This window comes from Microtus oregoni, unplaced genomic scaffold (genome assembly GCF_018167655.1).
Source record: "Microtus oregoni isolate MIOR12 unplaced genomic scaffold, Mior012 000004F_ref0000308, whole genome shotgun sequence".
NCBI classification, from domain to species: Eukaryota; Metazoa; Chordata; class Mammalia; order Rodentia; family Cricetidae; genus Microtus; species Microtus oregoni.
The window spans coordinates 28,866,781-28,892,835 of NW_024543063.1; the positions used below are offsets into that span (position 1 = coordinate 28,866,781).

The 26,055-nt window shown below is 48.3% G+C and overlaps 1 protein-coding gene across 1 annotated transcript in view; it reads right to left on the minus strand.

The window, feature by feature from the left end:
* Nucleotides 1–26,055, minus strand: part of Disc1 (DISC1 scaffold protein) — a 165,039-nt gene that overhangs the window by 76,130 nt on the left and 62,854 nt on the right. The window contains exons 8-10 of the mRNA XM_041650521.1: nucleotides 13,282–13,336; nucleotides 9,523–9,625; nucleotides 4,040–4,228 (exon numbers count right to left, since the gene is read on the minus strand). Coding sequence (XP_041506455.1) covers nucleotides 4,040–4,228; nucleotides 9,523–9,625; nucleotides 13,282–13,336 — 347 coding nt within the window. The remainder of the gene's footprint in view (nucleotides 1–4,039; nucleotides 4,229–9,522; nucleotides 9,626–13,281; nucleotides 13,337–26,055) is intronic.

Here is a 26,055-nt window from a genome sequence, read left to right on the forward strand (position 1 = left end):
GATAAATTTCCTAGGTTTCTGTTTCCTCCCACCCCTAACCTGAGAGAAGAAGGTAGGTGTGATTCTTGTGTTTTTATTCATCTTGGAAGTTTCTCTTGAAGATGGCTGGTGAGTGTGGAGGGGTGGTGTCACATGTGCAGTGTGTGCAACTCTTGGAACCTCTAAGTGAGACACCACAAATACAGATACACACAAACTTTTGCAAGGGCTGTACCCTGCACATCATAGTAAGAAGAACTCACATCCTTTCAGCTCACACACTTTTTTCTGTTGGCTAATTCAAGCTCAGGACTTAGGAGGGAATCCAGAGCTAAGGGTAGATCTTGTCCATGTGGACATCTGGTAGACCCCAAACCATCAGCAGAAACCATCAAGTCACTGCTCTTGTGTCTTCCCACCTACTTTCCACCTCCCCAGCCCCTGAAAGAGGCTGAGTTAAGATGGAGGCTGTGGACCAACAGTTCCAAATACAAAATCCTGCCTTCAGCCTTCTCCCTGGAAACTGCTTTCTGAACCTAATGACTCCCAACAGGGAGTCCCAGAGGCTTACCAACTGCGGACCCAGATCTACTCTGGTAGCCAGCTGAACGAGGAGAAAGGCATTGCCATGCTAATGATGTCCTATTTAAATTCTAGCCCTGATTACTCTGTGATGAAATCTCTTCCCTCCACACTGGCTTCTTTATATCTGCGTTCCAGCGTGAAATCAACAACATTAATAAAGTACAATACAGATTATCAAATTATACATAGGAGACAGAGAAACAGCTGTATAAATCTTAAGGTTTTTTTTGGGAAAAAAAACCTAAAATCAGTTATTCATTTTTTTACGCCCCACCTTCCCTTATTAAAAAAATTAAGATGCATATTAATGAGAGGCTGCTGGTTAATTTCTGGAAGCATTCAGGGGTGCGGGAGCCACTTGGTTTTCCATTTTACTCCACTATACTCAACATCTCTCAGAATCCAAATGCGTGCCACACTGTCTCAGAACCGGAGTCTTCTTCTCTTCACAGGCCTGTGTCACTGTAACAGATTCAGAGGCAGCAGCCACGTCTGCCTCCCTTCGCCCTTGAGACTGTCATGTGTCTGTCCCTTTCCCATCACCCCAATCTGAACAACAAATGCAGGGCGAGGGGTGTAGCTTGGCTGGTAGAATGGTTTCTTGGCATATGCAAAGTCCTGGGTTTGATTCCAGCACATCACAAACTGGGTATCAGGTACCGCTCACCTCTAATTCCAGGCATAAAGAGGTGGATGCAGGAGGATCAGCTGTTCAAGGTCATCCTTAACTATACATCAGGTTCAAGGCCAGTCTGAACTACAGAAGACCCTGCCTCAAAAATAAAGCAAAACAATAAATATCTATACAAGACCATGCCATCATCATCCAGGAAAGAGTCACGTGGTCACTGCTTTCATTTATTATAAACTGGTTGGCCTAGCAGCTCAGGCTTCTTATTAACTCTTATAACTTACATTAGCCCATTATTCTTGTCTGTGTTAGCCACGTGGGTTGGTACCTTTCTCAGCGAGGCAGTCACTTCTTGTGTCCTCTGTGTCTGGGTGACAGCTGCAGATTGAAACTTCCCTCTTCCCAGAATTCTCATTGCCCCACCTCTACTTCCTGCCTGGCTACTGGCCAATCAGCATTTATTTAAAATACAAGTGACAGGGCACAGACCGTTGTCCCACAGCACAACTCTCTCCCCCAATACACAGAAATACCTTTTTTAAAATTTTTTAAGACCTGAGAGACCCAAGGAATTTTATTTAAGACTGAGAAGCTCTGTGGTGCATCCATGCCTATACAGACACAGATTTGTCTGTCTTTTCTTGCTTGTGTTACATCTGAACTTGAATTCAATGTCCCCTCTGGATTCCTGACTCTCAAGGTTCAAAAACAGCTGAATCCAGACTATGATCTAGTTTTATTGCATTCCCATAGGTAAAAGCTTTAATTTACTCAGGAATGTATTTTCTTTTCAAGGATTTGTTTTAGTTTTAGTTATGTGAGTTTATATACATCTCTGTATGTGTGTACACGTGAGTGCAGTACCTGAAGATGTCAGAAGGGGGCGTCGCATCCCCGGGAGCCAAACTTAGGCCCTCTGCAAGGGTAGTGCACACTCTTAATCATTAAAGCCATCTCTCCAGCCCCTAGAAATACATTTTCTATGTCTTTGCTACCTACATCCTTCACAATACAGACTGCCATTTTGGGTGACCCAAATCCACACCTCCTCAGACGGGTTAAGAATGAGCTTGCTTCCGCCTCAAGCACATGTGAGTGAACACGCGGGAGTGGGTGGCTGACCCAGCATAATCCAGACACGGAGCACACAGATCCCACCATGAGCCATCTGCAGTTGGAGTCACCCGTGCAACCGTCTCCCGTTCGCTTGTTTATGTTTTATTCATCATCTTGAAAGAATTTAGTGAAGTAACAATGATGAGATTCAAAAATACTGCACAGCGCTTTTATATATATATATATATATATATATATATATATATATATATTAATGGCTTTCAAGTGCTCACTCGCTATTCAAATGAAAATATTGCTGGGTTAGATTTGCTCAAATCTGTTTACATCTTCTTTATTCTTAGAAATAATCCATTCCCCTATTTTGTGTAAGAGCTGAATGATAACACTATGAAACATTTCAGTTTTTCTTATTCATTGATTTTTTTTAAAAAATCAACAGCAAAAGAGATCCACCCTGTTGGATTCTCTCACAGATGAAGTAGGCCAGCCTGCAGGGCTGGAGCGCCCTCCCGACCCAACACTCAGCCCTGTGCTTATGGACGCTCCTCACGCAGCCATGGGCTGCACATTTGGGAAAATAAACAAATAAATAAGTAAAATGTTTGGCCTTTGAGAGTGAAAGGAGGGGCTTGTGAAAGGGCTCGATGGGCAGAGGCCTGCGCAAGCTTAGTGAACCCGCGTAACAGAGGAGGAAGAGAACCCCCCAAAAGTGGCTCTGTGACCTCTGACCTCTGTGGGACCAACACACAGTAACAATCAATTTTTCAAACTTTTAAAAGAAATTAAACAAGGAGGGACCAGAGGGATGTATCAGTGGTTGAGAACACTGCCTGTTCTTACAGAGCCAGCACCCAGCTGGTAACTGTAACACCAGCCCCAGGGGATCTAATGCCCCCTTCTAGCCTCCACAGGAACTGCATTAACATGCTCCCTCCTCCCCCCACGCACACTTTAAAATAAAAATTAAGCACTTTAAAAACAAAATGAAAAGCGTTCAAGGAAACAGTGCTCAGCTCTGAGCCGTTGAGCCCGTGGAGGTCTCCGGGACAGGAGACACCACAGCCACTGACAGGAGACACCACAGCCACTGACTGACAGGAGATGCTGCGGCCACTGACAGGAGATGCTGCAGCCACGGACAGAGACGCCGTGGCCACTGACCATCTCTTTGATTCAAACGTGGGAGAAACTACACCTCACACAATTTACTAGAACTTTAAAGCCTAGTTTGTTCACCCCCAAACGCCATGCCTAACCTCTGCCAGTCGGAGCTACGTTTCCTTGTCTGGACTTGGAACATAATTGTCCCTGACGTCAATTTATGAAGCGCTCAGGCAGTGCCAGCTCTGTTAAGTGGAACACACAGCGTATGTCGTGTTAGCCCTTCTGGCATGCCAACACCTGGGCACAGGTGATGCCAGTGTCACCTCTGTCTTCCTCCTGGGGAGAGATTCAAACCTCAGAGGATAACCCGAGAGAAGAGTCACTCCCTGTGACCAGCATCCCGGGAGACTGGACCAAGGAAGATACTCAGGATGTGCACCCAGGACAGGAAACTCCACAGCCCACCGTGGGAAAGCTCCGAGTTGTGCATTTGAAGAGTAAAGCAAATGCTGATGGATGACCCCGCCCCATTGTCCAAGGCTCTTGCTAACAATGTCCCCTGTGAACTGGCTGGGTGCCCCGTGACCTTGCCACAGTGAGGTCATCTGGTCACACTATCCAATAACATCATCACTGGCTTGGCTATAACTGGGGACTACTCACTGTGGGCGGCTTCCTGGAGGGCCAGGTCCTGGCTGCACCTGGCATAGTCCTCTTTTATACTGCCCAGCCTTCTGATACTCCTGGAGCTGAGGGCCAGCAGCCTGCCCAAGAGAGATTCTAGCCCTTCTCGTTCTGATGACAGAGCCCGAATCTCCTCCGAGAGCTCCTTGGCTGTACAGAAGTGGCTTCCTGTAGCACGGTGGGGGGGAGAGAGGAAAGGAGATACCATATGTGTGATTTGTAATAATATTTATGTTCTTGAAAGTTCCATACATTTATACAATGCATATTGAGTATATCCATCCACGACTACCTCCTCCCACCTCCTTCTAATGCCTGCACCCTGTCTCCCTCCCAACTTCCTGTCTTTTTGTTTATGTTGTTGTTGTTATTAATAACCTCATCCATCAAGGCATGAGCAACCTACCAGAAGCCATGTCCCCAAAAGAAAATGATTTTCCCTCCCTTGGCAGCCATCATCTATCGGTGGTTCCTCCAGTGGGGTGGGGTCTCCTCAGTCGTTCCCCCATCCAAGTGGGAATTTTTTGTAAATAAATTGTGGGGTTCCTAACTGTGAATATCAGGGACCACAAGATCCCGATGCATTGTCAAAAGGTTAGGTACACCGGAGGGATGCCATTGGGAATTTGGGGCCTCTGAAAATGTCACAGAGATGCTCAGCAGGACCAGGGAGAGCCCCAGGTATCATTCCACTTACTACCCAAATGTCCAAGGACTGACAAAGCGCAGCAGGGTGGAAAGGAACTAGCCTTGCGGTAAGACTGCGGCTGAATTAAGCCCCTCCCCATTATCAAAATGCATGCAATATGTAACGCAAATCTCCGCACAAATGGGAAGGATGGACCTCAATTGAGGACTTTCCACCATCAGATCATCTTGTAAGGTGTGTCTGTGAGCATTGTCTTGATTGCTCATTGAGATAGGTGGACCCAGCCAACTGTGGGTGCTGCTGTCCCTAGGCAGGGTGTACTGGGTTCTAGAAAAGATAGCTGAACACAACCCCAAAAGCAAGCCAGTAAGCGGCCCTCCTCTGTGGCCTCTGCTTCAATCCCTACCTCAGGATCCCACTTGAGCCCCTGCCCTGGCTTCCTTAGGTAATGGCCTGTGACCTATAAGCCAAATAAACCCTTTCCTCCCAAGTTCTTTGGGTCAGTGTTTTTATCACAGCAGCAGAGACCCTAACAAAAACAACATGAAAAAATAAATGAGCACATTTGGCATAAATGTGTTATGAAATATGATCGTAATAACACCTGACTCGCAGGTGGCTGCAGGAACCACAGGTGGCTGGGTGCATAAGAAAGAAAAGCCATAAAGTGCCAGATAAAATAGATGGTAACCAGGATGCAGCAAGGAGCCAGGTCAGGCACAAGATCCAGCTGTGTGTCTGGACGGCCGCGGCAGGCCACTGCGAGACCATTTCTCTGGAACACAGTTTGCAGCGTATTTCAAGACTAAAAGGATGCAGGGAGGAATTTAAAGCATCCTATGCAGATGTGGAAACTGCTTTGGAAGACCTACTGAGAGGAAATGAGACTTAAATAATTGTGGAGATGAACTACAAGGGTCCACTGGAAAACTTGTTACTCCTAGGGTTCAGCTTATCCCAGATTGATGCACAGAGTTAATACAATTCCCATCAAAATTTCATGAGGCCCTTTGGTAGAAATGAATGGGCACATCCTAAAATGTAAAAGAAAATACAAAGGTCTAGAGAAGGCAGAGCAGCCAAAACCGCCTACATTTCAAGGCCCCAGCTATCACTGCCATGCAGCAGGACTGTGCGCCTCAGAAACCAGACAGGCATGTCAGGTGACAGATCACAACAGAAATCCAAAGTGAGTCCTCCGAGAGCCAACTGGTTGCAAAGCTAGTCAGCAAGGGAGAGAAAATCACCCCAATGGGTGTTGCCAAAAAATGGGTTACTCATGTCGGGACAATGGGAACCCTGATATATACCTCAGACCACACACAAATTACATCAGGGGTGAGACAAGGGACTCACACAAGGTTCAAACTATGAAGCTACCGGCAGGACATAAGAAGAGGCAAGGTTCCAGCTTTGGGTTTGGAACAGGCAGAGCTTTGCAGAGGACACAGACCACAACAATCAAAGAAAACCCCTGATAAACAGGCTTCGCTGGGGCCGTAAGCTTCTTCCGGCACACAGGCAGGGCCAATGGGCGTGGTGCCCCGATGCCCCAGCACTTGGAAGGTGGTGGCAGGAGGAGCAGGAATTCAAGGCCAGCCTTAGCTACACAGTAAATTTTCAGCCAGCCTAGACTACCTAAGACTGTCAAAAGTAAAGAAATGAACAAGAAAAGGGGGAAGACATAGGGAGGGGTGGGTAAGGGAAAGCAAAGGAGAGGGGGAAAGAATGGAAGGGAGGGGAAGTCAAGTCAAACGGGGACAGATCATTTGCTACAATTAACTGACGAAGGATTCAATTTTACATCTCAACAATGAACCCAAATGACAGCATTGAACATGAACAAAGACTCACCAGGCCTTTTACAAAGAGCCATATGCAGATGGCCAGCACACATATGAAAACATGTTGAACATATTAGTCGCCGGAAGTATAAATAAAAGCGCAGAGCCCACTTCAGCCCATTCAGATGGTACAAAGCCCTAAACTGAAAAGGATCAACATTGGAGGTGTGTGTGCGCACGTGTGTGTGAGCGCTCGTGTGTGTGTGTGTGTGTGTGTGTGTGTGTGTGCGTGTGTGTGTGTGAGAGAGAGAGAGAGAGAGACAGAGAGAGAGACAGAGAGAGAGACAGAGAGAGACAGAGAGACAGAAACAGAGAGAGAGTTCCTGAACTCCCAAACATGCAGAGGTGTAACCCCACTGAGAACAAGTCTGCCGGTCTGTCCTAAAGTTAAACGTATCCCTATGCTTGCTCCAACAAGTCTCCAGGTAGGGATGTCCACAGGGGACTGAAGGCATCAACCCAGACACTCACATCTGACAGCTCCTAGCAGCTTTGCTCTGCAGCCTCTGGCAAGGTGCTCATGCTCCTGCAAGTGATGCTAATGAAGCTCACTGGCTCACCAAAGAGAAAGGAGGGAGGGAGGGAATGAGGGACGGAAAGGTGGCTCAGTGGTTAAGAGCACTGGCTGTTCTTGCAGAAGACAGGTTCAAGTTCCGGCTCCTACATGATGGCTCACAAATGTCTGTAACTCCAGTTTCAGTTCCAGGGCATCTGACACCCTCTTCAGAACTCTGCAGGTTAACACACACGTGGTTCACAGATACACATGCAGGCCAAACACACATACATTCCCTCGGGCTTCACGGAGGCCCATCCACCTGTTCTCAGGGGAAGATGTATTAAGAAAGGCAAAAAAAAAAAAAAAATCCTAACTCACAGACAAGATTGCATTCCGTCTTCTTTTTTCCCCTCTCTGCAAATGAGGCCATAACTCCAGCTAAGTGGCACAGGAGGCAGTTATGAGGCAGGCCGCACGCTCACCCACCATGTTCTAGGGTTGTAAATGCCACGCTTGGTTGCATCCGGGACCAAGTGGCTCGTTAGCTGCAGCATTAGTGTTTAACGACGTGAGGAGCAGAAGCTGCCAGGCACCGCACTCCTTCTTAAAACACCATTGAAAACCCATACGTGTAATTATTACAGCTTCCCATTCGATTCTGACTCCTCTGAAGCCAATGGACTGAACGTTCCTGCAGCCTGTAAACCTCAGAGATCTCAAGGCTGCCATCTATATAACTGGGCTAAAGATCCATGCGTCACACTCTGGGGAGTCTGGACTCCAGCCACTGGTCTGCCACTGCCAGCTAATCTCATGAACTTCCTAGAAGGACGTACCCCACAGCCTTGATGACCCCACCTCTCCACTGAGTGCTTAGTTGCCTTCCCAACCGCCTAACAGTGCTATTACAGGACAGCAAGTCAAAGAGCAAACGTCCATGTGTACATGTGTGGGGCGGCGGGGTGTTCAAACATAGGATTCAAATGACAGAGCAAGATACTGTATGCTTAAGTTCTCACACTACTACGCATGCGCAGAAACCTATCTTAGAACACCAACATGTTCTAAGCCCGGCTTTCTCGTGTGTGTGTGTGTGTGTGTGTGTGTGTGTGTGTGTGTGTGTGTGCGCGTGCGCGCGCACGCACGTGTTTGAGAGCATATATATTCACATTCATGTGTTCAGGGGCAAGAGGATGTGTGCACACGTGGTTACTGAGGCCAGAGGTCAAGCTCACATGTCATTCCTCAGGAGCCACCGCCCCCGTCTTGTGAAGCAAGGTCTCTTACTGCTCTGAGCTAACCAGTAAGTCAAGCTTACTGGTGAGTGAAGCCCAGGACCCCACCTGCCTCCACCTCCCCTTTGCAGGATCACAAGTGTGGGCCACCTCCCAAAGATTCTTTACATGGGTTCTGGGGAGAGACTCAGAAAACACTTCCCCAACTGACATGTCTCCCCAGCCCCATTGCCAGCTTCTAGAAGGAGCTGCCTCACACCCAGTGGCCCTCGAGGCTCCCGCCACACACAGGACTCACCAACGTGGTTGGAATTACAGCCTATGGAGCAACGGGTCTACTACCTAAAATCACCCACATCCAAGACAAGGTCCCCTAGGAGCAAACTGTATCCGTGGGGTGCTCATGAAGGACTACGCCCCTTCATGGGGAACCCTGCTGCCCTCTACTCAAACCTAAAACTTCCATCAGGGCTCTGCAGATGAACTTGGGGGTCACTAGGCTCTGTTCCTTTTCCCAGTGTGGTCACAATGAATAAGTCTCTGTCCTCTGCATTTCACTGCAACTTGCCTGCTTGACTGGCCCATTGCAAATGGTGGCTGAGCCAGGCTGGTTAGGGCTGCCAGTGCCCAGGCTCTGAGCCTGACAACTCTGTTAACACAGCTGCCACATTGTGAGTGTGTGTGTGTGTGCATGTGTGTGAATGTGTGTGTATGTTGTATGTGTGTACATGTGTGTGAATGTGTGTGTACATGTATATGTGTGCATATGTGTGTGTGCATGTGCGTGTGTGTGAATGTGTGTACATGTATGTGTGTGCATATGTGTGTGCATGTGCGTGTGTGTGAATGTGTGTGTACGTTGTATTGTGTGCATGTGTGTGAATGTGTGTACATGTATGTGTGTGCATGTGCGTGTGTGTGAATGTGTGTGTACATTGTATGTGTGTGCATGTGCATGTGTGTGAATGTGTGTGTACATTGTATGTGTGTGCATATGTGTGTGTGCATGTGCGTCTGTGTGTTTTGGTAGGCATTGACCTGAAGTCTGGGACCTTGCACATGCTAGGCAAGCGCTCTACCGCTGAGCTTCTCCCCATCTCCCTTATTTTGAGACAGTCTCTCTAAATCACTCAAACCAACTTAGAACTCAGTGTAACCCTCAGCCTCGCAGGTAGCTGGAATGACTTCCACATGTTCATCAGTGAGAAAATAGAAGCGCGTTGACAGTTAGTTACCTGATATGGCCAGCATCTTAGCTTCCAGCAATTGAGGCAGCCTGGTGTCAAGGTCATTGAGTCTCCTCCTCAGAGAGCTGCACAGTCTCTCACCTGAACACACCTACAAGGAGAAATGGCAGGGATCAGTGTCTATTGCTACCAATTGAAGACAGAAGGGAAAGGGACCTGAGGTGTCTGGGTTCTAAGTAGCTGAGCTGATTGACAGAGAGTAACCAGAAGGCAGGGCTTAGGAAGCAACTAATAATAGGGTATTCCTTCTAATAGGATTAGAAGGGAAGCAAAGACAGAAGAGGGGGACAAGAGGGAACAAGAGGAGAGGAGAGGGGAGGGGAGAAAAGGAGAGGAGAGGAAAGGAGAGCAGAGGAGAGGAGGAGGGAAGGGGAAGGAGCGGGAGAGAGAAGGGGGCAGAGGAAGAGAAGAGAGAGAAGGGCAGAGGGAGGTAAAGGAGAGGGAGGAAGAGGTTAGAAGAGAGGCTGCAGGCACTCAGCACACCCCTGCCCTGGCAGGCTGGTGTGAGCTCATTTGCTGACTCTTGCCTGAGCGCTCAGCCCTCATAGCCCTGATCTGTTTGCTACATGGTGCCCTGGGAGGAAAGGCCTTGCTGACCTCCTGTCCCTTCCCTTCACCCAGTCTTCTCTGGCTTCCTCTTCAGCTTTTATCCCTGTCTCCTCTCAATCTCTCTACAAGGGTGCCAGCTGTCCTTGAGCAGGGACTCTGACCTGTCCCTGGCACACAGTGGGCAGTCGGTCAGAGGAACCTGCTCAATGTCATTTACTAGAAGACTCTGGAGAAACTAGAGGGGCAGATACTTGCTGAAGAGTCCAACTGAAAGACAGACACATGGCTGTCGAGAAGACTTGGGGGGTTATCAAGTGTCCCCCAGAATCCGCACACACTGACTATGTTTTTCTTTGAGTTTCAGAAACAACAAAACTCTCCAACCTCAGTCTTGTGTCCAAACGCCCTTAGGTTATCTTTACGTCGAGACTAAAAGATCACATTTCCTCCTTATTTATCTGATACCTGTGTTCAGACTAGTGGTTCACCTACATTTTCCCCTCACCAAAAGCATGCAGCAGTTTCTGTAGGGGGAAAATGGCGGGCATTTGGGGAAGTCCACAGAGGATGTAACCCCTGAGCATTGTTATTTATTTATTGCCAAAACATATGAAATCCCATTCGGAAACTGGAAGTCATCAGTGCACTTGGGTTGAGAGCTCACAGGAGACACGGGATTCTATTTCCCCCATACAATCTACATCTGGAGGGGTGCAGTCAACTTTAAATATTTGGCTTCTCTGAGATCAAACAGAAGCTACTGTCAGAATGAAAGCAGACCTCACCCAGTCCAGAAACCCTCAACCAGTTCTCTCTGGCTGCTGTGGTTTATTTTCCCTCTGTGCCTGGAATCTTCCAACCTCATTCTGTGAAGCTCCCAGCACAATCAGTCGACTCCGAACCAGCCGCCCATCCTCATGCCCACTCAATCACCTGGAGGCTCTTTCAGGAGTCCTGAGACTTGCGAGGATGTTAGAACCAAGAACTAAAAGGAAGATGTCCAGGGCACCTTCCCCTGGCTGTCTCAGTTGGTTCAGTGCTCCATGACTGGCCCCACCCACCATGTGGCCAGCCCATCCTCTCCATCACCACTGTCATCTGGGGAAGTTCAAAGACTGGCCAGGTAATTCCAGGACACCAGCCAGAGCTCTCGGGTCTCATCTAACCCATGTCTAACATTCCTGATTTTAGTTAAGAGTATCTCTTAATCATAATTAGGTCAGTTTCTCCTTTGCTGAGGAAGCCCATCATTCAAGCTACACTATTAATATGAAACGGCCTTTCTAAATTTTCTGATTAAATTGCGCACTCTTTCAGTCTCTGCTGGATATAATATAATATCTACCAGTCTCTAGATATCCCAATTATTTCCAACTATTTCCATCTCATTTATCCCTTAATTACCTTTGGTTTGGGTAACCCATGAGAGGCAAGAAATGTAATGAGTGTAAGAAGGTTGTATCTCACTCAGAAAATATCAGAGGGTGAGCACTCCCAGGTGTGTGTGTGTGTGTGTGTGTGTGTGTGTGTGTGTGTTGAGCCGAGCCTCAGGCCTATGGTCACTTACCAGTCTAGAGGGGTTGGGGTTACAGTTACAGTTTAGACACCCCAGGTGACCAGCCAGTTTGTTCACACAGCCTCCTAGGCTCACGCATGTGCAATGTTATACACATACCCACCCCAGAAAAATCTGCAAGTCTTCTTTATTTACAAATAAAATTAGCCCCTGAGGAACTCATTAAAGAATGGAAGTTTTGCATTTATATTTTAAAATCTAAGGCACAGACTCCTTAATTTGATAGAAAAGTGGGGTCATTATAAATTGACTATAAATATCTTGGAGATAGGATGCGCAATGGTGTGAACGCTTGTGTTCCCCAATTGTCTAAATGCTTGTGTTCCCCAAAAGTCCATATGCTGAAATCTTCAGCCACAGTATGATGCTGGGATGAGGAGGTGGGGCTCTGGGAAACAATCAGTCCTAACGGTAGAACCTTATAAAAGCATAGGTGTCCTTAGCACAGGGGCCCTGGACGATAGCGGCTCAAAACAAAAAAACAAAACAAGAGGACCTGGGCTGGATCCACGGAAACCATGTAAAAAGTTGCACATGGTGGCACAAACTCATAATCCCAGAGCTGGAGAAGTGGAGACCAGAGAGGATCCTTGCAGCTTGCTGGCAACCAGGGTAGCCTAGTCAGTAAGCTCCAGGCCAATGAGAGACCCTATGGAAGGAGGTGGATGACGTTCCTAAACATAACATCTATGACTGTCCTCCAGGGGCACGCACACACACACGCACACACACACACACACACACACACACACACACACACTGATAATAATATAATAATATGAGATCTCAGAGAGCTCCCCTATCTTTTCCCTTCTCTTTCCGTCACATGAGGAGCTGGCATCTGTGCCTCAGAAGAGGCCTCCACCAGAACCTGGCCATGCCGGCATCTGGCCCTCAGCCCTCCTCAGTGCTGCGTAATCAAAGCACACAAAGACAGAGATCCCTCCCAGCATTTAGAAAACGACAGCATCCTTGAGGTCTCTGATCACGGTTCTTCTAGCGCATCTCTGAGCCAGGCAAAACGGGAAACATAGCTCGTTCCTCAGCTCAGGAAGCTCACGATGGATTTCAAGCATTCCAGAGTCCGGCGTCTTTTTATACACATTACTGGTTGCTGACAGGAACCCATCAGATCCTTGACCATAACACCAGATCAAAACAATCCGATGTCAGCTCTGGAAGTAAATAAGGGAATAAAAAACAAAAACAAAACAGAAAAAGGAGCAAACACATCCAACCCTACAAACAGCTCCTGACAGCATGAGCATAGTCGGGTGGAGCACGAGCCTCTCTACACGCTTCCTGGTAAGGGCCCAGCTTTCCGATTTGTGTGTGTGTTATATGTGTATGTTCGTGTACTTGTAGGCATGTGTGTGGAGGTCAGAGGTCAACTCTGGGTGTCTTTCTCAGTTGCTCTCCACATTTCTCGTATTTCACAGAACCCTGCGTACAGCAAAGCTTGCACAAGATACATGGATTCATAGCTGTCCCCACAACATTGCTGCCACCCATGGTCACTCCCCAGCTCATCTTCCCTGCCACAGCCTGGGAAACAGCCCAAGCCTTTGGTGATCTGGACGTGAAATTAGGTTAGAAGAAAATGGGAGAAGGAGTGGGCTTACCTGAGTGGTGATGTCTCTAATGGCCATGTTCAGTGATTTTGTCTTTTCCTGGAGGCTAGAAGAATTAGAACAGAACATAGGTCTTCGTGGAACCAAGGTGGAGCTCTATACATGTAAGACACTAGCCATAGGAACCTTCCATCACCTGAGCAACTGAAAAGGATCAAGAAGAAGGTGACACCTGGCTGAGTTGGCACGGCCACAGATCCCCTCTCTAAACATGCTTTACTTAGGCTGCCATTAAATCTCTGTCTTCATGGGGATGTTCTATTGGGATCTCACCAAGGCCAGCTGGCCTAGGTCTGAAAAAGCATGGGATAAATCCGGACTAGCTGAACATAGCGGACAATGAGGAATACTGAGAATTCAAGAACAATTGCAGTGGGTTTTTGATCCTACTGCACGTACTGGCTTTGTGGGAGCCTAGGCAGTTTGGATGCTCACCTTACGAGACCTGGATAGAGGTGGGCAGTCCTTGGGCTTCCCACAGGTCAGGGAACCCTGAGTGCTCTTCGAGCAGATGAGGGAGGGGGACTTGATCGGGGGAGGGGGAGGGAAATGGGAAGCGGTTGTGGGGACGAGGCAGAAATCCTTAATAAATAAATAAATTTAAATAATAAAAAAAAATAAAATAAATCTCTGTCTTCAGGGGTTGGGGAGCTGGCTCCACCAGTACAGTGATAGCCACACAAGCATGAGAACCTGGATTTGATTCCCCAAACTCACATAAATAAATTAGGCATGGTGGTAGACATTTGCAGTCCAGCACGAAGGAGACAGAGACAAGAGAATCCCTGTGCTTCGCGGTCACCCAGCCTAGCCCATGTGGGGAGTTCCGGGCTGCCGAGATCACTGGATGATCTACCTTTTTATTTGCTTGCTTGTTCTGCTCTTTGACAGGGTTTCAGGAAGGTCAAGCTAACCTTAAACTCACAATGCGGGGCAGGATGACCTTGAAATTGCGATCCTCGCGCCTCTGTGTCCTGGGTGCTGGGATCACAAGAGTGCAGCCACTAAGCTTTTGTGGAGCTAGGGTCAAACTCAGGGCTTGCTGCATGCTATGCAGGTATCCTACCAACTGAGCTATAGCCCTAGCCCATCAGCTGGTGCCCTCTTAACCAGTGACTTTCCACATACAGAACCTTTGAGAACTTCACAGTACAACAGGCTGTGCTGCTGTAGTTATTGTGTTGTATAATAAATTTAATAGCACAATACGTATTTACTAACACACCGAACAAACTAGCTCCTGAACTTACATATTAAAACAGACAGCAGGCTCTCTTCCCAGGTCTAAAGCTAAGCTGGCCGCAAGCGCCTTCACCAAATATCACAGGTCCCGAGTGAAAAGCAGGTCAGACACCACCTTTTCGAGGGTGGGCTTAGCTTGTTGCTCTGGGCTCTGCTCTAGTCTTATCCTAGCAGGAAAATGAGCTTCAACTCAGATATTTCTGTGAAAGGAGGAGGTAGTGATGCGGATAATTGAATGTATTGTTTTATATCGGATTTGATTTATATTTAATTTATTTAATTTATGCTATATTACTTTTTTCAGTAGATTTATTCTCCTAATTATGTGCTGCTCAGGCTAATATGAACATTAGTTGTATCCCCGGGGGATACACAGAGTGGAAGCAATGTTGGGGATAGCTATGAATCCGTGTATAATGCGCTAGCCATTTTCAAGCTATTTTTCGTATTTCACAGAACCCAGTGTACAGCAGAGGTAGCAGAGGGTCTGTGCTAACAGGACAGGGGTGTCTGAAGTACAGAGAGCCACGCTAACTCCACCCCCAGGTGATGCTGCTGGCACCACACTGCAGTCCCCAGGAGCACGGATTCCCACTGGAACTACATTATAGCAGTTACACGTTGACGAGGGTTCCATGTTTGTCGGAGCAAAGGTTGTTGCTGTGTTTCACTAGGATGACACACTGACCAAGACAAATAAGAACCATCCCTTCAGATCTGGTGTGGTGATTCACGCCTGTGATCCCAGCACCTGGAAGGTGGGGGGAAGGAGGATCAGGAGTTCAAGGTCATCCTTGGCTTCCCAGAACATTCAAGGCCTGCCTGGGCCACGTGAGCCCAAACTGACCGTGAGCTGCCCCTTCAGATCAAAGGGTGCTGCACTGGGATTCAGAAGTCATCTACCCAGAGGACCCGTTTACAGAAACTAACCTCTTCATTCACAACTGTTGATGTGGGATGCCCTTCTGTATGCTGTGAATATGTTTCATTAGCACATAAAGAAGCTGCTTTGGCCTATGGCAGAGCAGAATATAGCTAGGTGGGCAATCCAAACAGATATAGGGAGAAAGAAGGCAGAGTCAGGGAGATGCCAGCAGCTGCTAACAAAGCAAGATGTGAGGTAACAAGCCACAAGCTCGTGGAAAAATAAGGAATAATAGAAATGGGTTAATTTAAGTTGTAAGAGCTAGTTAATAATAAGCCTAAGCCAATAGGTCAAACAGTTTGTAATTAATATTAAGCCTCAGGGTGGTTACTCAAGAACTGGTGGGCAGGAGAGAAACTTCCGGTTACAGACTGTCCTAGAAATGACAGAGTCTGGGCTGGGAGACGTCTCGGCTGGTGAAGAGCTTGGCACACAAGCATGAGACCCTGAGTTTCGCACACAGAACCGGGTATTTACAAAAGCCATGGGGTGGGAAGATGATTCAGCAGTTAGGAGCATTGGTTACTCTTCCAAAAGACCCAGGTTCAATTCCTAGCATCCACACGGCAGCTTACAGCTGTCTGTAACTCCAGATTCGGGGTATTTGACACCTTCTTTTTAGCTTTCTGGACACTGCATGTATGTTGTGCATAAACATACATGAAGGCAAAACACCCACACTCATAAAGTAAAAGAAAAAGAAAATATCTTTTAAAGCCTGGTGTGATGGTATATGCTTCAGGTTTAGTGAGGGGCCTAGGCTCCAACAAGAATGGAGAGAGCTACTGTGGAAAACACCTGAGGTTGGCATCTGTCCTCCACACACACGCACACACACACACACACACACACACACACACACACACACGCAATCATGCAGACATGAAGAACAAGAAGAAGAAGAAGAGGAGGAGGAGGAGAGGGGAAGGGTGTGAGGGAGGAGAAGGGTAGGAGAGAGGGGGAAGGTGAGAGGGAGGGGAAGGGTGTGAGGGAGGGGAAGGGTGAGAGGGAGGGGAAGGGTGAGAGGGAGGGGAAGGGTAGGAAAAAGGGGAAGGGTGAGAGGGAGGGGACGGGGAACTTCCTACGCAGATGCAGGGCAGAAGGTCTGCAAGTCAGAGGCCCTCAGACATCTTGATCCTAGACTTTAGCCTCCACTCCCATACAGTAACAGCTGTCAAGTCTTCCCATCTCTGCTGTTATGGAAGCCCAAGTGAACTCACACACACAGGATCCTCGGTCTATTCAGGACCTGCACACTGGTTTGTCCAGGGGGAAAAGAGGAAGGGAGAGAGGGGCAGAGGGAAGGAAAAAGGAAGGGAGGGAAAAGGGTGAAGAGAAGAGGAAAGCAGGAGGAAAAAAGAAGAAAGGGAGGCTGGGAATGTTGTCTGTTAGTGCTGGTGTCCTATCCCAGAACTGCCTGTGTGGAAGTCTGACTTTTGTACAAAGCTACTACGGCACGGACTGTCCTTGTCCCCAGTCTTCTCTGTCTCCTTTCTCTCCCAGTGCCCCAATCCCACTACCTTCCTTGTTTAGCAAAACTTAAAGAATGACAGATGGTTCCAAAGCAAACAAGAGATGGCAGAAAGGGCACAGTGACAGCTGTGACAAGCATGGGGGCTACTTGGGTCTTCAGCCGAACAGAAAACGGGACTCGGTTGACATTAACAACCTTGCCAATCGCTGCTTAGTCCTTTGGCCTTCCAGAGAGGACAAGTGGGTTGGACGGTGACAAGGACACTGCTGTCGAAATGAGGCGTTATCCACTTGGCCTTTTCCCTCCTGAAACCCTTATGTCCTCACTGATAATGTCACACAGCATCAGTAGGACACCTGGGGCACAGAGGACAGAAGTGCCCGGAATTCCTCCAGACTTGGGAGAGCTCACTGAGGCAAGACAGGGTGCCAAAAATGCATGAGGACTGTTCCTTACAGCCTTGTCAGGGGCTGGCTAGCTGAGGCCTGTGCTCCTGGGACAGGCAGTGTGGTGCAGTGGACAGAGATGCATGCCAAGAGGCAGGTGTCCAATGTCCATGTGCCAGCTTCGGTGAGCACACCCCCTCTTCTATCCACTTGGAGGACAGGGCTGAGAGCCGGGTAGTAAGGCAGACAGAGGACAGGCACATCTGGACTCCCGGAAGAGGATAAAGCTGTCTCCAGAAAAGTCTCCTAATATATCACCCAGATACCCAGCATGCCTGTATGACAGCAAACAAGACTTCATAGGAATCTGACAACAATCAGGAGCAGACACTTTAACTAGAGAGAAATATTCCAGCGCATGTCTGCTTTGCTGCTCAGCAAAGGAGAAGAAAGAAAAGGGTCACGGTGAACCAGCAGGGAAATGCTGACTCTTGAGCCTCCTTCTAGATGCTCTGGGCTTCACCTCTGTCTTAGTTAGGGTTTCTGATGCTGTAAAGAGACATCACGACCACGGAAACTCTTATTCATAGAAACATTTAACTAGGCAGCGGCTTATAGTTCAGAGGTGCAGTCCATTATCATCACGGCAGGGAGCATGGCGGCATGAAGGCAGACATGATGCTGGCTACATCTTGATCAGAAGGCAATAGGAAATAGATTGTCCCACTAAGCGAAGCTTAAGCAGAAGAGAACTCAAAGCCCACCCCCACAGTGACACACTTCCTCCAACAAGGCCACACCCACAACAAATGGTGCCACTCCCTATGTGCCTATGGTAGGCAATTACATTCAAATTACCACAACCTCCTTCCTGGTTTTTTCTCTGAACTTCAAAGTCCTTGTTTGCATCGAAAGTTGAACTAGGATCCCACACTTTGCTACCCCAAGTCTCATTGGCGAAGTCCAGCTTCTGCCAGCTCAGCAAAGTGGGGTTGGGATAACGAGTTACAGGACCATGACCATTTTTCCTTTTTTTATCTATTTGATTTTTTGAGACAGGATTTCTCTATGTATCCCTGGCTGGCCTTGAACTCACAGAGATTCACCTCACAGCACCTCCTCGGTGCTGGGTCATGAACTCTTTTTTTTAGTAAGATACAGCCATATAAAAACTTTCCTCAAAATATAACAAATTGGAGAGACAGGCATACACACAGGATTTCCCACCTTCCCTGGAGGTTTCCTGAGCTACAGGAACCGAGTAAAGGAGCCAATACTCAACTTACTGGATTTTCTAAACTCTCTTGAATTTGACAGTTTGAGTAAGGAAAAGCATGCACACACATATGCACACCCATGTATAAATACACACACACATATATATACATGCACAAAGACATATGCACATGCACACATGTGTACACACATGGACAAATGAATACATAGACATATGAACATTACATCTACACATGTACAAACAAATATATAAAGATATATAAACATAGGTAAAAATGTATGAATATAGCCATATGTGCCATAGACACATCCACACCGTCTGTCTGTGCCCGTCCTCACTGGTAAACTGGCATATCTCAGGCACAGCTTGCATCTATATCCACTTCCACCAAAACTGAAGTTTTATTTGCTTTGTTAGTGTATAAGGGTGGTGTGTGTATAGTGTTCACATATGGGCACATGTGTGCAGATGCCTGTAAGGCCAGAGGCTGACATTAAATGTCTTTCTCAATCATTGTTTACCTCATGTTTTGAGACAGAATCTCACACTGACCCTAAAGAACCCCAACTTGGTTAGGCCAGTTGGCCAGTGGGCCCCTTAGAATCTCTCCTCTGCCTCTCCATGACTGGGATAACAGGTGCACACTTTAACATGGGTGCTAGGGATCCGAACTCAGGTCTTCATGTTTGCACTCAAGCACTTTCCTGACTGAGCCCCTCACACTTTATCCTCCACAGTTAGCTGAATGTTTGTTTGGCTTTTGCAGACCCTCCAGGAGCCAGTTCAACCAGGTCTTTCTCTTTCTCCAACACCTTGGATGCACAGGGTTACATTAAAATTCTTCCTTCTAGTTTCCCATCATTATCACCCTGAGAAATGTTTAGCTGTTGATTTAAGAGGCTGGCCTGAACTTGTCTTCAAGCTTTGATCTGAAGTGCTGGGGCAGTGTGGAGTCCAGGGAATTACCCAGCAGAAAGCCAGGCATCTCTGCTGGGGTGGAGAGGTCCTTAGACATCACTCTGAAGATCCCAGGCTTGAAAACGGCACTTCTATGGCTGCTGATTGCCCATCAGTTGGGATACCTTGGAGCCAGACAACTTCAGGATTCCTTCAGTTGCTGTCGGGCCGTCTGGTCTCACGTGCATTGGTTCTCATTCGGTTAACCTGTTTTACCTTTATTTCTCCTTCCCTAACTCCCTGCCCATTTGAGAAAGTTAAGGAACCTTTAGGAGGTGGCACCGTGCAGAAGGGTAGGCTCTCAGGGTTATAGCCTCACCCTGCTCTCATTCTCAGCCTCCTACGTGCAGCTGGGACGTGATGGGCCAGCTTCCTGCTCCTGCCTGATTCCCATATTCCCTGCCATGCTGAACTCCACCCTTCTGAGATCATAAGCTAATGCCCTCATTTTCCTCTGAGCCGCTTTTGTTATGGCATTTATCACGGCAGCGGGAAAGTCATCACAACGGTTCCCAGCACTACGCGTTCTCCCTCGCGGGAGTCATAATTTCTCGGTACTAAGGTCACCACATTTACTTTCGTGGCAGGTATTTGCCTACCTCATGAGTTCTTAGAAAGCAAGGTGTCTGAGAATATGACGGAGGAAGACAGGAGGGAGACGGGAGAGGGAGGAGAGGAGAGAGAGGAAGGTTGGGAGGACAGAGAGTCTCATCGAACATAGTCTTGGCATCGAGAAACCTCATCTTCCTCTGGGTGAGTTCAGATGCTTTCACAGTCCAGAGGTCATTGTCCGTGACAAACCAGTCAGCTGAGAAGCAGGGGCAGAGAATCCAAAGAGCCCAGAAGTGAAGGTTAAATAACACCCGCCACCCCCAGAAATGGGGCACAGATTGGAGACGGCTTCTTGGCTGAGGGCTGCCTTGGCATACTGCCCGATTTGACAGGTAGGTGGCCCTGGCACCATCCTTTGGGGACAGCAATGGGGCAGTTCCTGCATTGGCAGTTTCCACACACCCTTCTCAGGGATTCTCTGCCATACCTCCCTGATTCAGAGGTTGGTCTTCCAACTCCAGCCTTGTTGCCACCCTGGGTCTCCCCATTCTGATAGGATATGAATTTGAGGAACAGAAGATGACCAATTCTGTTTCCAGTCAGTTGTGACCTGCTGACTTTGATGAATTTGAATCTCACTGCAAGAAGCCCTAGTCCGGTGTGATGGGGATGCCAATGTGCCCTGTGCAGCACCCACCCCCAGATCACTGTCTCACCTCAGAGCCTCTGGGCCATCAGCTAAGGAGGAAAGAGCCACAGCAGGCCTGGCCTCTGCCTTCCCAGCCCAGCTGTACTATGGAAGCGTCCAAACCCCCACAAGCGAAACCCAGCCAGGTTTCCGATAAGCAGGAATTGGAGTGTTTCACAGTTTACGCCAACAGTTTGTAAAAAGATGCGACATGTTTCTTCCAAATGCACAGCTAGACAGGTCATCCGTGATCTGCCAGAACGCATTTCACACGGAGCACACAAAGTCCCGGCAGCTGAACGGCAAAGAACTCAGCCACAGACCAACGTCAGCAGCCAGGCATCCCTGCAGAATGCCAGAAAGCCTCGCACCAGCCTGCTGCTGTTGTTATTACTACGATTACCCTCGTCTCGATGTACAGGGAGCCAGATGCACGCTAGACAAGGTCCCAGGCTGCCCTCCCCTGGAGCATGAAGCCCAGCCGGGGAGGTACAGCTGGCAGCGCTGGAGAGCAATGAGCTCGAATCACCACACCCCTCCTCCCCATTCCTAGTAGGTGGAACACGCATGCACAGATGCAGCCCCCAGAAAACGGGAAACTGTCACCTCAGGCTTTGATCCCCTTTTCTTTGCCATCCCTGTCCCCCTGCACATCCCAGCCCCATTACCAACAGAGTTAAGGGAGCCAACCTGGGATGGAACAAACAGTCAGGTTCCTTCCAGACACCTGCCTCAGAGGAGGTATGAGGAGCAAAGGTAAGTGCAGAGGCTGGAGAGATGAGTCTGGGGGAGTGGGGATTAGGGACCCCTGCTTCTCTCGCAGGCATCGAGGTTCCCTTCCCAGTGGCTCACAACTGCCTGCAACTCCAGTCCCAAGAATCCAATACCCTCTTCTGTGGGCACCAGGCACAGATGTGGCACAGGATATACGTGCAGGCAAAACAGTCATACAGATAAAATAAATCAAATGCATCTTTTAAAAAATTGTAAGACACCTCCGAGCTTGTTTTCAAGCCCAGGGTTGAGATGTCAAGTAAGACCCTAGCTCTTTTTAAATTTAACTTTTACTTAGCACATGGTATTTTCATCCATGCCTAGCGTTAGTCGTTCCTCCCCACCCCAGTTTGTTCCTCGTGACCCCCCCCCCCCATCTTATAAATGAACTTGCAGGGATGAAGATACTCCAAGGAGACACTTGTGTGTCTTCCTTTGGCCATCAGATTTTGGCTATCAGCAGTCTCATACTGGATAAGGAGAAAGTTGAAGCCAGTCAGAGGTGTCCCCTGGAAAGATGTCATGCAGTTCTGACAACCTGTCAGACCACCCACAGGACAAGTTGGAGTTGGGAACCAACAGGGCAGTGATGGGCTGGACCACACGGTGACCAGCGCTGTTTAGCTACACACACTCTTGCCCTCTATAAGCCTAAACCTCCTGTCAGGACCCTGACAATGAGCTTGAGGGGTCACTGCACTTCCCTGTTCCTCTTCCCAGCAGGACCACATCAACCAAACCCCTCTCTCTGCTTTCGTTATCATCTGTCTCTCTAACTGCCCTACTGAGGACCGATGCTCAGCTGCCAAGGCCCACACCCTGACCCTAACAATTCCAGTAAGATTCTCCCCGCCCCTGCCCCCTTCCACTCCCACCCCCTCCTTCCATTTCCATCCCGTTAAGTTTGGGTGAGGGGCTGACAGGGTCCTGCCAGTCCACAGCAGTCTCAGACTGCACTGAAGGAAATAGCATGCCCCCAACCAAGATCCCTTGAATCTGCAGTCCCCTAACGAACTCCCCAGTGCCTGATTCCTGGAGAATGGCAGGTGTCATAAATCTTATTTCCCCAAAGGAAGTCTACAGGGCTAAGTTATCAGACTCCAGGATATTGGAGAGCCAAAGGTGCCACATGCTACCCGATAACACCCATGAATGACATAAACTCCTGCCCCTTGCATTCCTGGGCTCACCCATTCCTTCCTGGAATGCAGGACCCCCTCCCTCCCGCTGCCACCCAGGAATTAGCTTCTGCCTGGCTGTGGGTCTGTGCTGTAGATTGTGTGATACTCCTCGCCTTCGTCTGAGACCCACAGAAGGGTACGCATGCTGCCACATGGGCTCAGACTCTCTCCAAGCCCCTGCCATGCTGCCGTCTGTCTAGGTCTAAAGGATCTACGACCCTAAGGGACAATCGCCTTCCCTATGTCACCTAGACTTTATCGCCCTCTCCACACCCGTTCCTGAAAGTCTTGTTTGCCCTCTCATGGGCCCCTTTCCAGTGTCCTGACCTCTGCCCACTCACTCCCACATAAATATGCATATCTGAAAATTAGAAGTTGGAATCCACGTATAAGAGAGAACACGTGGGTTTCGTCTTTCCGGAGCATCATGTGATGTAATGTCTTCCAGTTCTTTCCATTTCCCTACACATCTTAAATTTTCATTTTTCTTTACAGCCAAATAAAACCCCACTGTCTATGTGCCACTCCTCAGCTGGGGGACCCTCAGGCTTAGTCCTTCCTTGCCCCAGCTTCTGTCAACAGCGGCCATGGTCACGGCCGTGCAAGTATCTCTGTGGGAGGAGGCGGTCTCCGGGTTGATGCCTAGAAGTGACATAGCGAGGTTACTTGGGCTTCTATATTTAGTGTCTTGAGAAGCCTCCACGCTGATTTCCACATCAGCTGTTCCATTTTGCGCTTCCTCCAGCAGCGAACGCAGGCTCTGTTTTCTCCACAACCTCATCAGCGTCGGTCGCCATCTGTCCGCAATGAGCCTGGTATTTTACATGGCTTCTGTGTTTCTGTGTCCTGTAAACTTCCTGGCCATCGTCCTGGTGCTTTCGGCTACTGGCCACCAATGGACGGTAGGGGAAAGTCTGTTTCTTAGAGGTGAGGTCTCCCTTGGGTTCCCCTGCTCTAGTTGGTGACCTCATACCTATGTGTATATAGGCAGAAGTTACTGGATTTAGTGAATTATTTAAAAAGGACATGAAGAAGACATTGGAAGGGGCCCAGGAGGAGCTGGAGGGAACAAGACAAGGGTAGATATGATCAAAATGCATTGCATACACTATGAAAGTCTCAAAGTGTGATATATATATATATATATATTCGAGACAGGGTTTCTCTGTAGCTTTGGAGCCTGTCCTGGAACTAGCTCTTGTAGACCAGGCTGGCCACGAACTCACAGAGATCTGTCTGCCTCTGCCTCTGCCTCTGCCTCCTGAGTGCTGGGATTAAAGCCACCGGGCTCAAAGAATATCTTTTAAAGCACTAGATGCCCATCAGGCCTTGGTCAGCCTTTGCCAGCAGAGGTCCCCTGAGTAGCAGTCTCAGGGTGCCCCTGTTCTTAAGGAGTTCCCATGTAAGACCTGACCTGGTTCATCCATGGAAGGACCCTCTCCTTGGTCACCCTTGCTTGATGCCAGGAAGCACCTTGAGTCTGCAGCTGGCTTCCATCGATGCTGTCTAGTTTGTGGGTGGTAACAGCTGCCATGTTGTTCTAACCATGTGTGGTGATGAACCCCAGAACTCATGAGGTGGAAAGGGGAGGATTGCCTCAAGTTTGAGGCTAGCTGAGACTAAAAAGTCCCCCCAAATAGTGCCATTTATCAGTCCCCAAGTCAGCCAGGAATCCCAGGATGAGGATCCCCCCAGGAGCACAGTGACCCAGAAGAGTCCTGAGCCCCGATAGACACCCCTGTCTGTGCACAGGCACCTCTTTCCCACGTGTGTAAGTGTGTTTTCCCTGCGTCTCCAGAATGAGATTTAAACCCCTGAAGAGCAACAGGTAGATTAGACCATGGAGGAGGCAGAAACAGGAGGGTTCCAAGTTCAAGGCTAGCCTGAGCTACACAGGGAACTAGAAGCCAGCCTGAGGTACACAGTGAGACCCTGTCTCATAAATAAACAAACAAATAATTAATAACCTAGTAGATGTGCATGTATGTGTTTCACAAGCTCTCCACAAGGTAAAACACGGGAAAGACCCACGTTGTGATAGCTGAGACCCAAGTTTGAGAAAGCAGGAATGGTAGTCTGTTTTTCTCTCCTACTAACAAATTATCCATCTTTTTAATTATTAACGTTCTTAAATTTCCTTTCCCTATCTGTAAAACAGACAGCATAATAGATGCAACCCACAAGGTGACGACACTCTGCCCAGCACCAGGCATTGCTGATGGCTGAGCCAGCAACAACAGCAACACAAGCTCATTCATCCCTATGGCCCTGATAAAAACTCACTCATCCCTATGGCCCTGATAAAAACTCACTCATCCCTATGGCCCTGATAAAAACTGCCCTCTTGGTTTGTGTGTTCCTTTGTTTGTATTTGATTTTTGTTTTGTTTTGTTTTTCGTTGATTTTGGTTTTTTGGTTTAGGAGTTTTTTATTTGTTTGTTTTTTGGGTTTGTTTTGTTTTTTGTTTTTTTTTTGTTGTTGTTGTTGTTTTTTCGAGACAGGGTTTCTCTGTAGTTTTGGAGCCTGTCCTGGAACTAGCTCTTGTAGACCAGGCTGGCCTCGAACTCACAGAGATCCGCCTGCCTCTGCCTCCCAAGTGCTGGGATTAAAGGCGTGCGCCACCACCACCCGGCTTGTTTGTTTTTGGTTGTGTGTGTGTGTGTGTGTGTGTGTGTGTGTGAGAGAGAGAGAGAGAGAGAGAGAGAGAGAGAGAGAGATCTTCCTCAATCACATTTATCTCATTTTTATAATATAGGATCACTGAACCTAGAGCTCACCAATTCAGCTAAACTGGCTGACCAGCAAGCCTTAGGGATCCTCCTGAGTCTGCACCCCCAGAAATGGGGTTACACTACACCCAGATTTCTATGTGGGTTCTGGGGATCCAAGATAAGGTCCTTACGCTTGGGCGGTAAATACTTTTGTAACTGAACGTCTCCCCAGCCCAGGTAATACTCTTCCATTGCCATGCCCTGCCCCCCAGGTCACAACTCTTCCAATGTCACACCCTATCTCTTAAAAGTGGAATCTGTCTCTTTCCAGATAATTGTCCTCAGCAAAAGCCAATGTCAAAAATCTCTCTTCAATTGACCCCAAAGGTGGGAGGGAGGGGGAAGGAAAACCAAGCCAGCCCCTTGGAATGATGGAAACTGCCTATTGGAGAGGGGGCAGTGCTGGCAGCTGGGGATTGGGTGGACTGGGTGCTAAATAGCTCCCGGTGCTCAGAACTGAGTCCCTCCACACACAAACCACAGTGAAGAATCTTATATCAAAACACCTCCAGCACTCGCACTAAGCAAACAGGATGTCTGAGAAGCGCCTGTGGGCAATGAACAACATTGTCTCAATG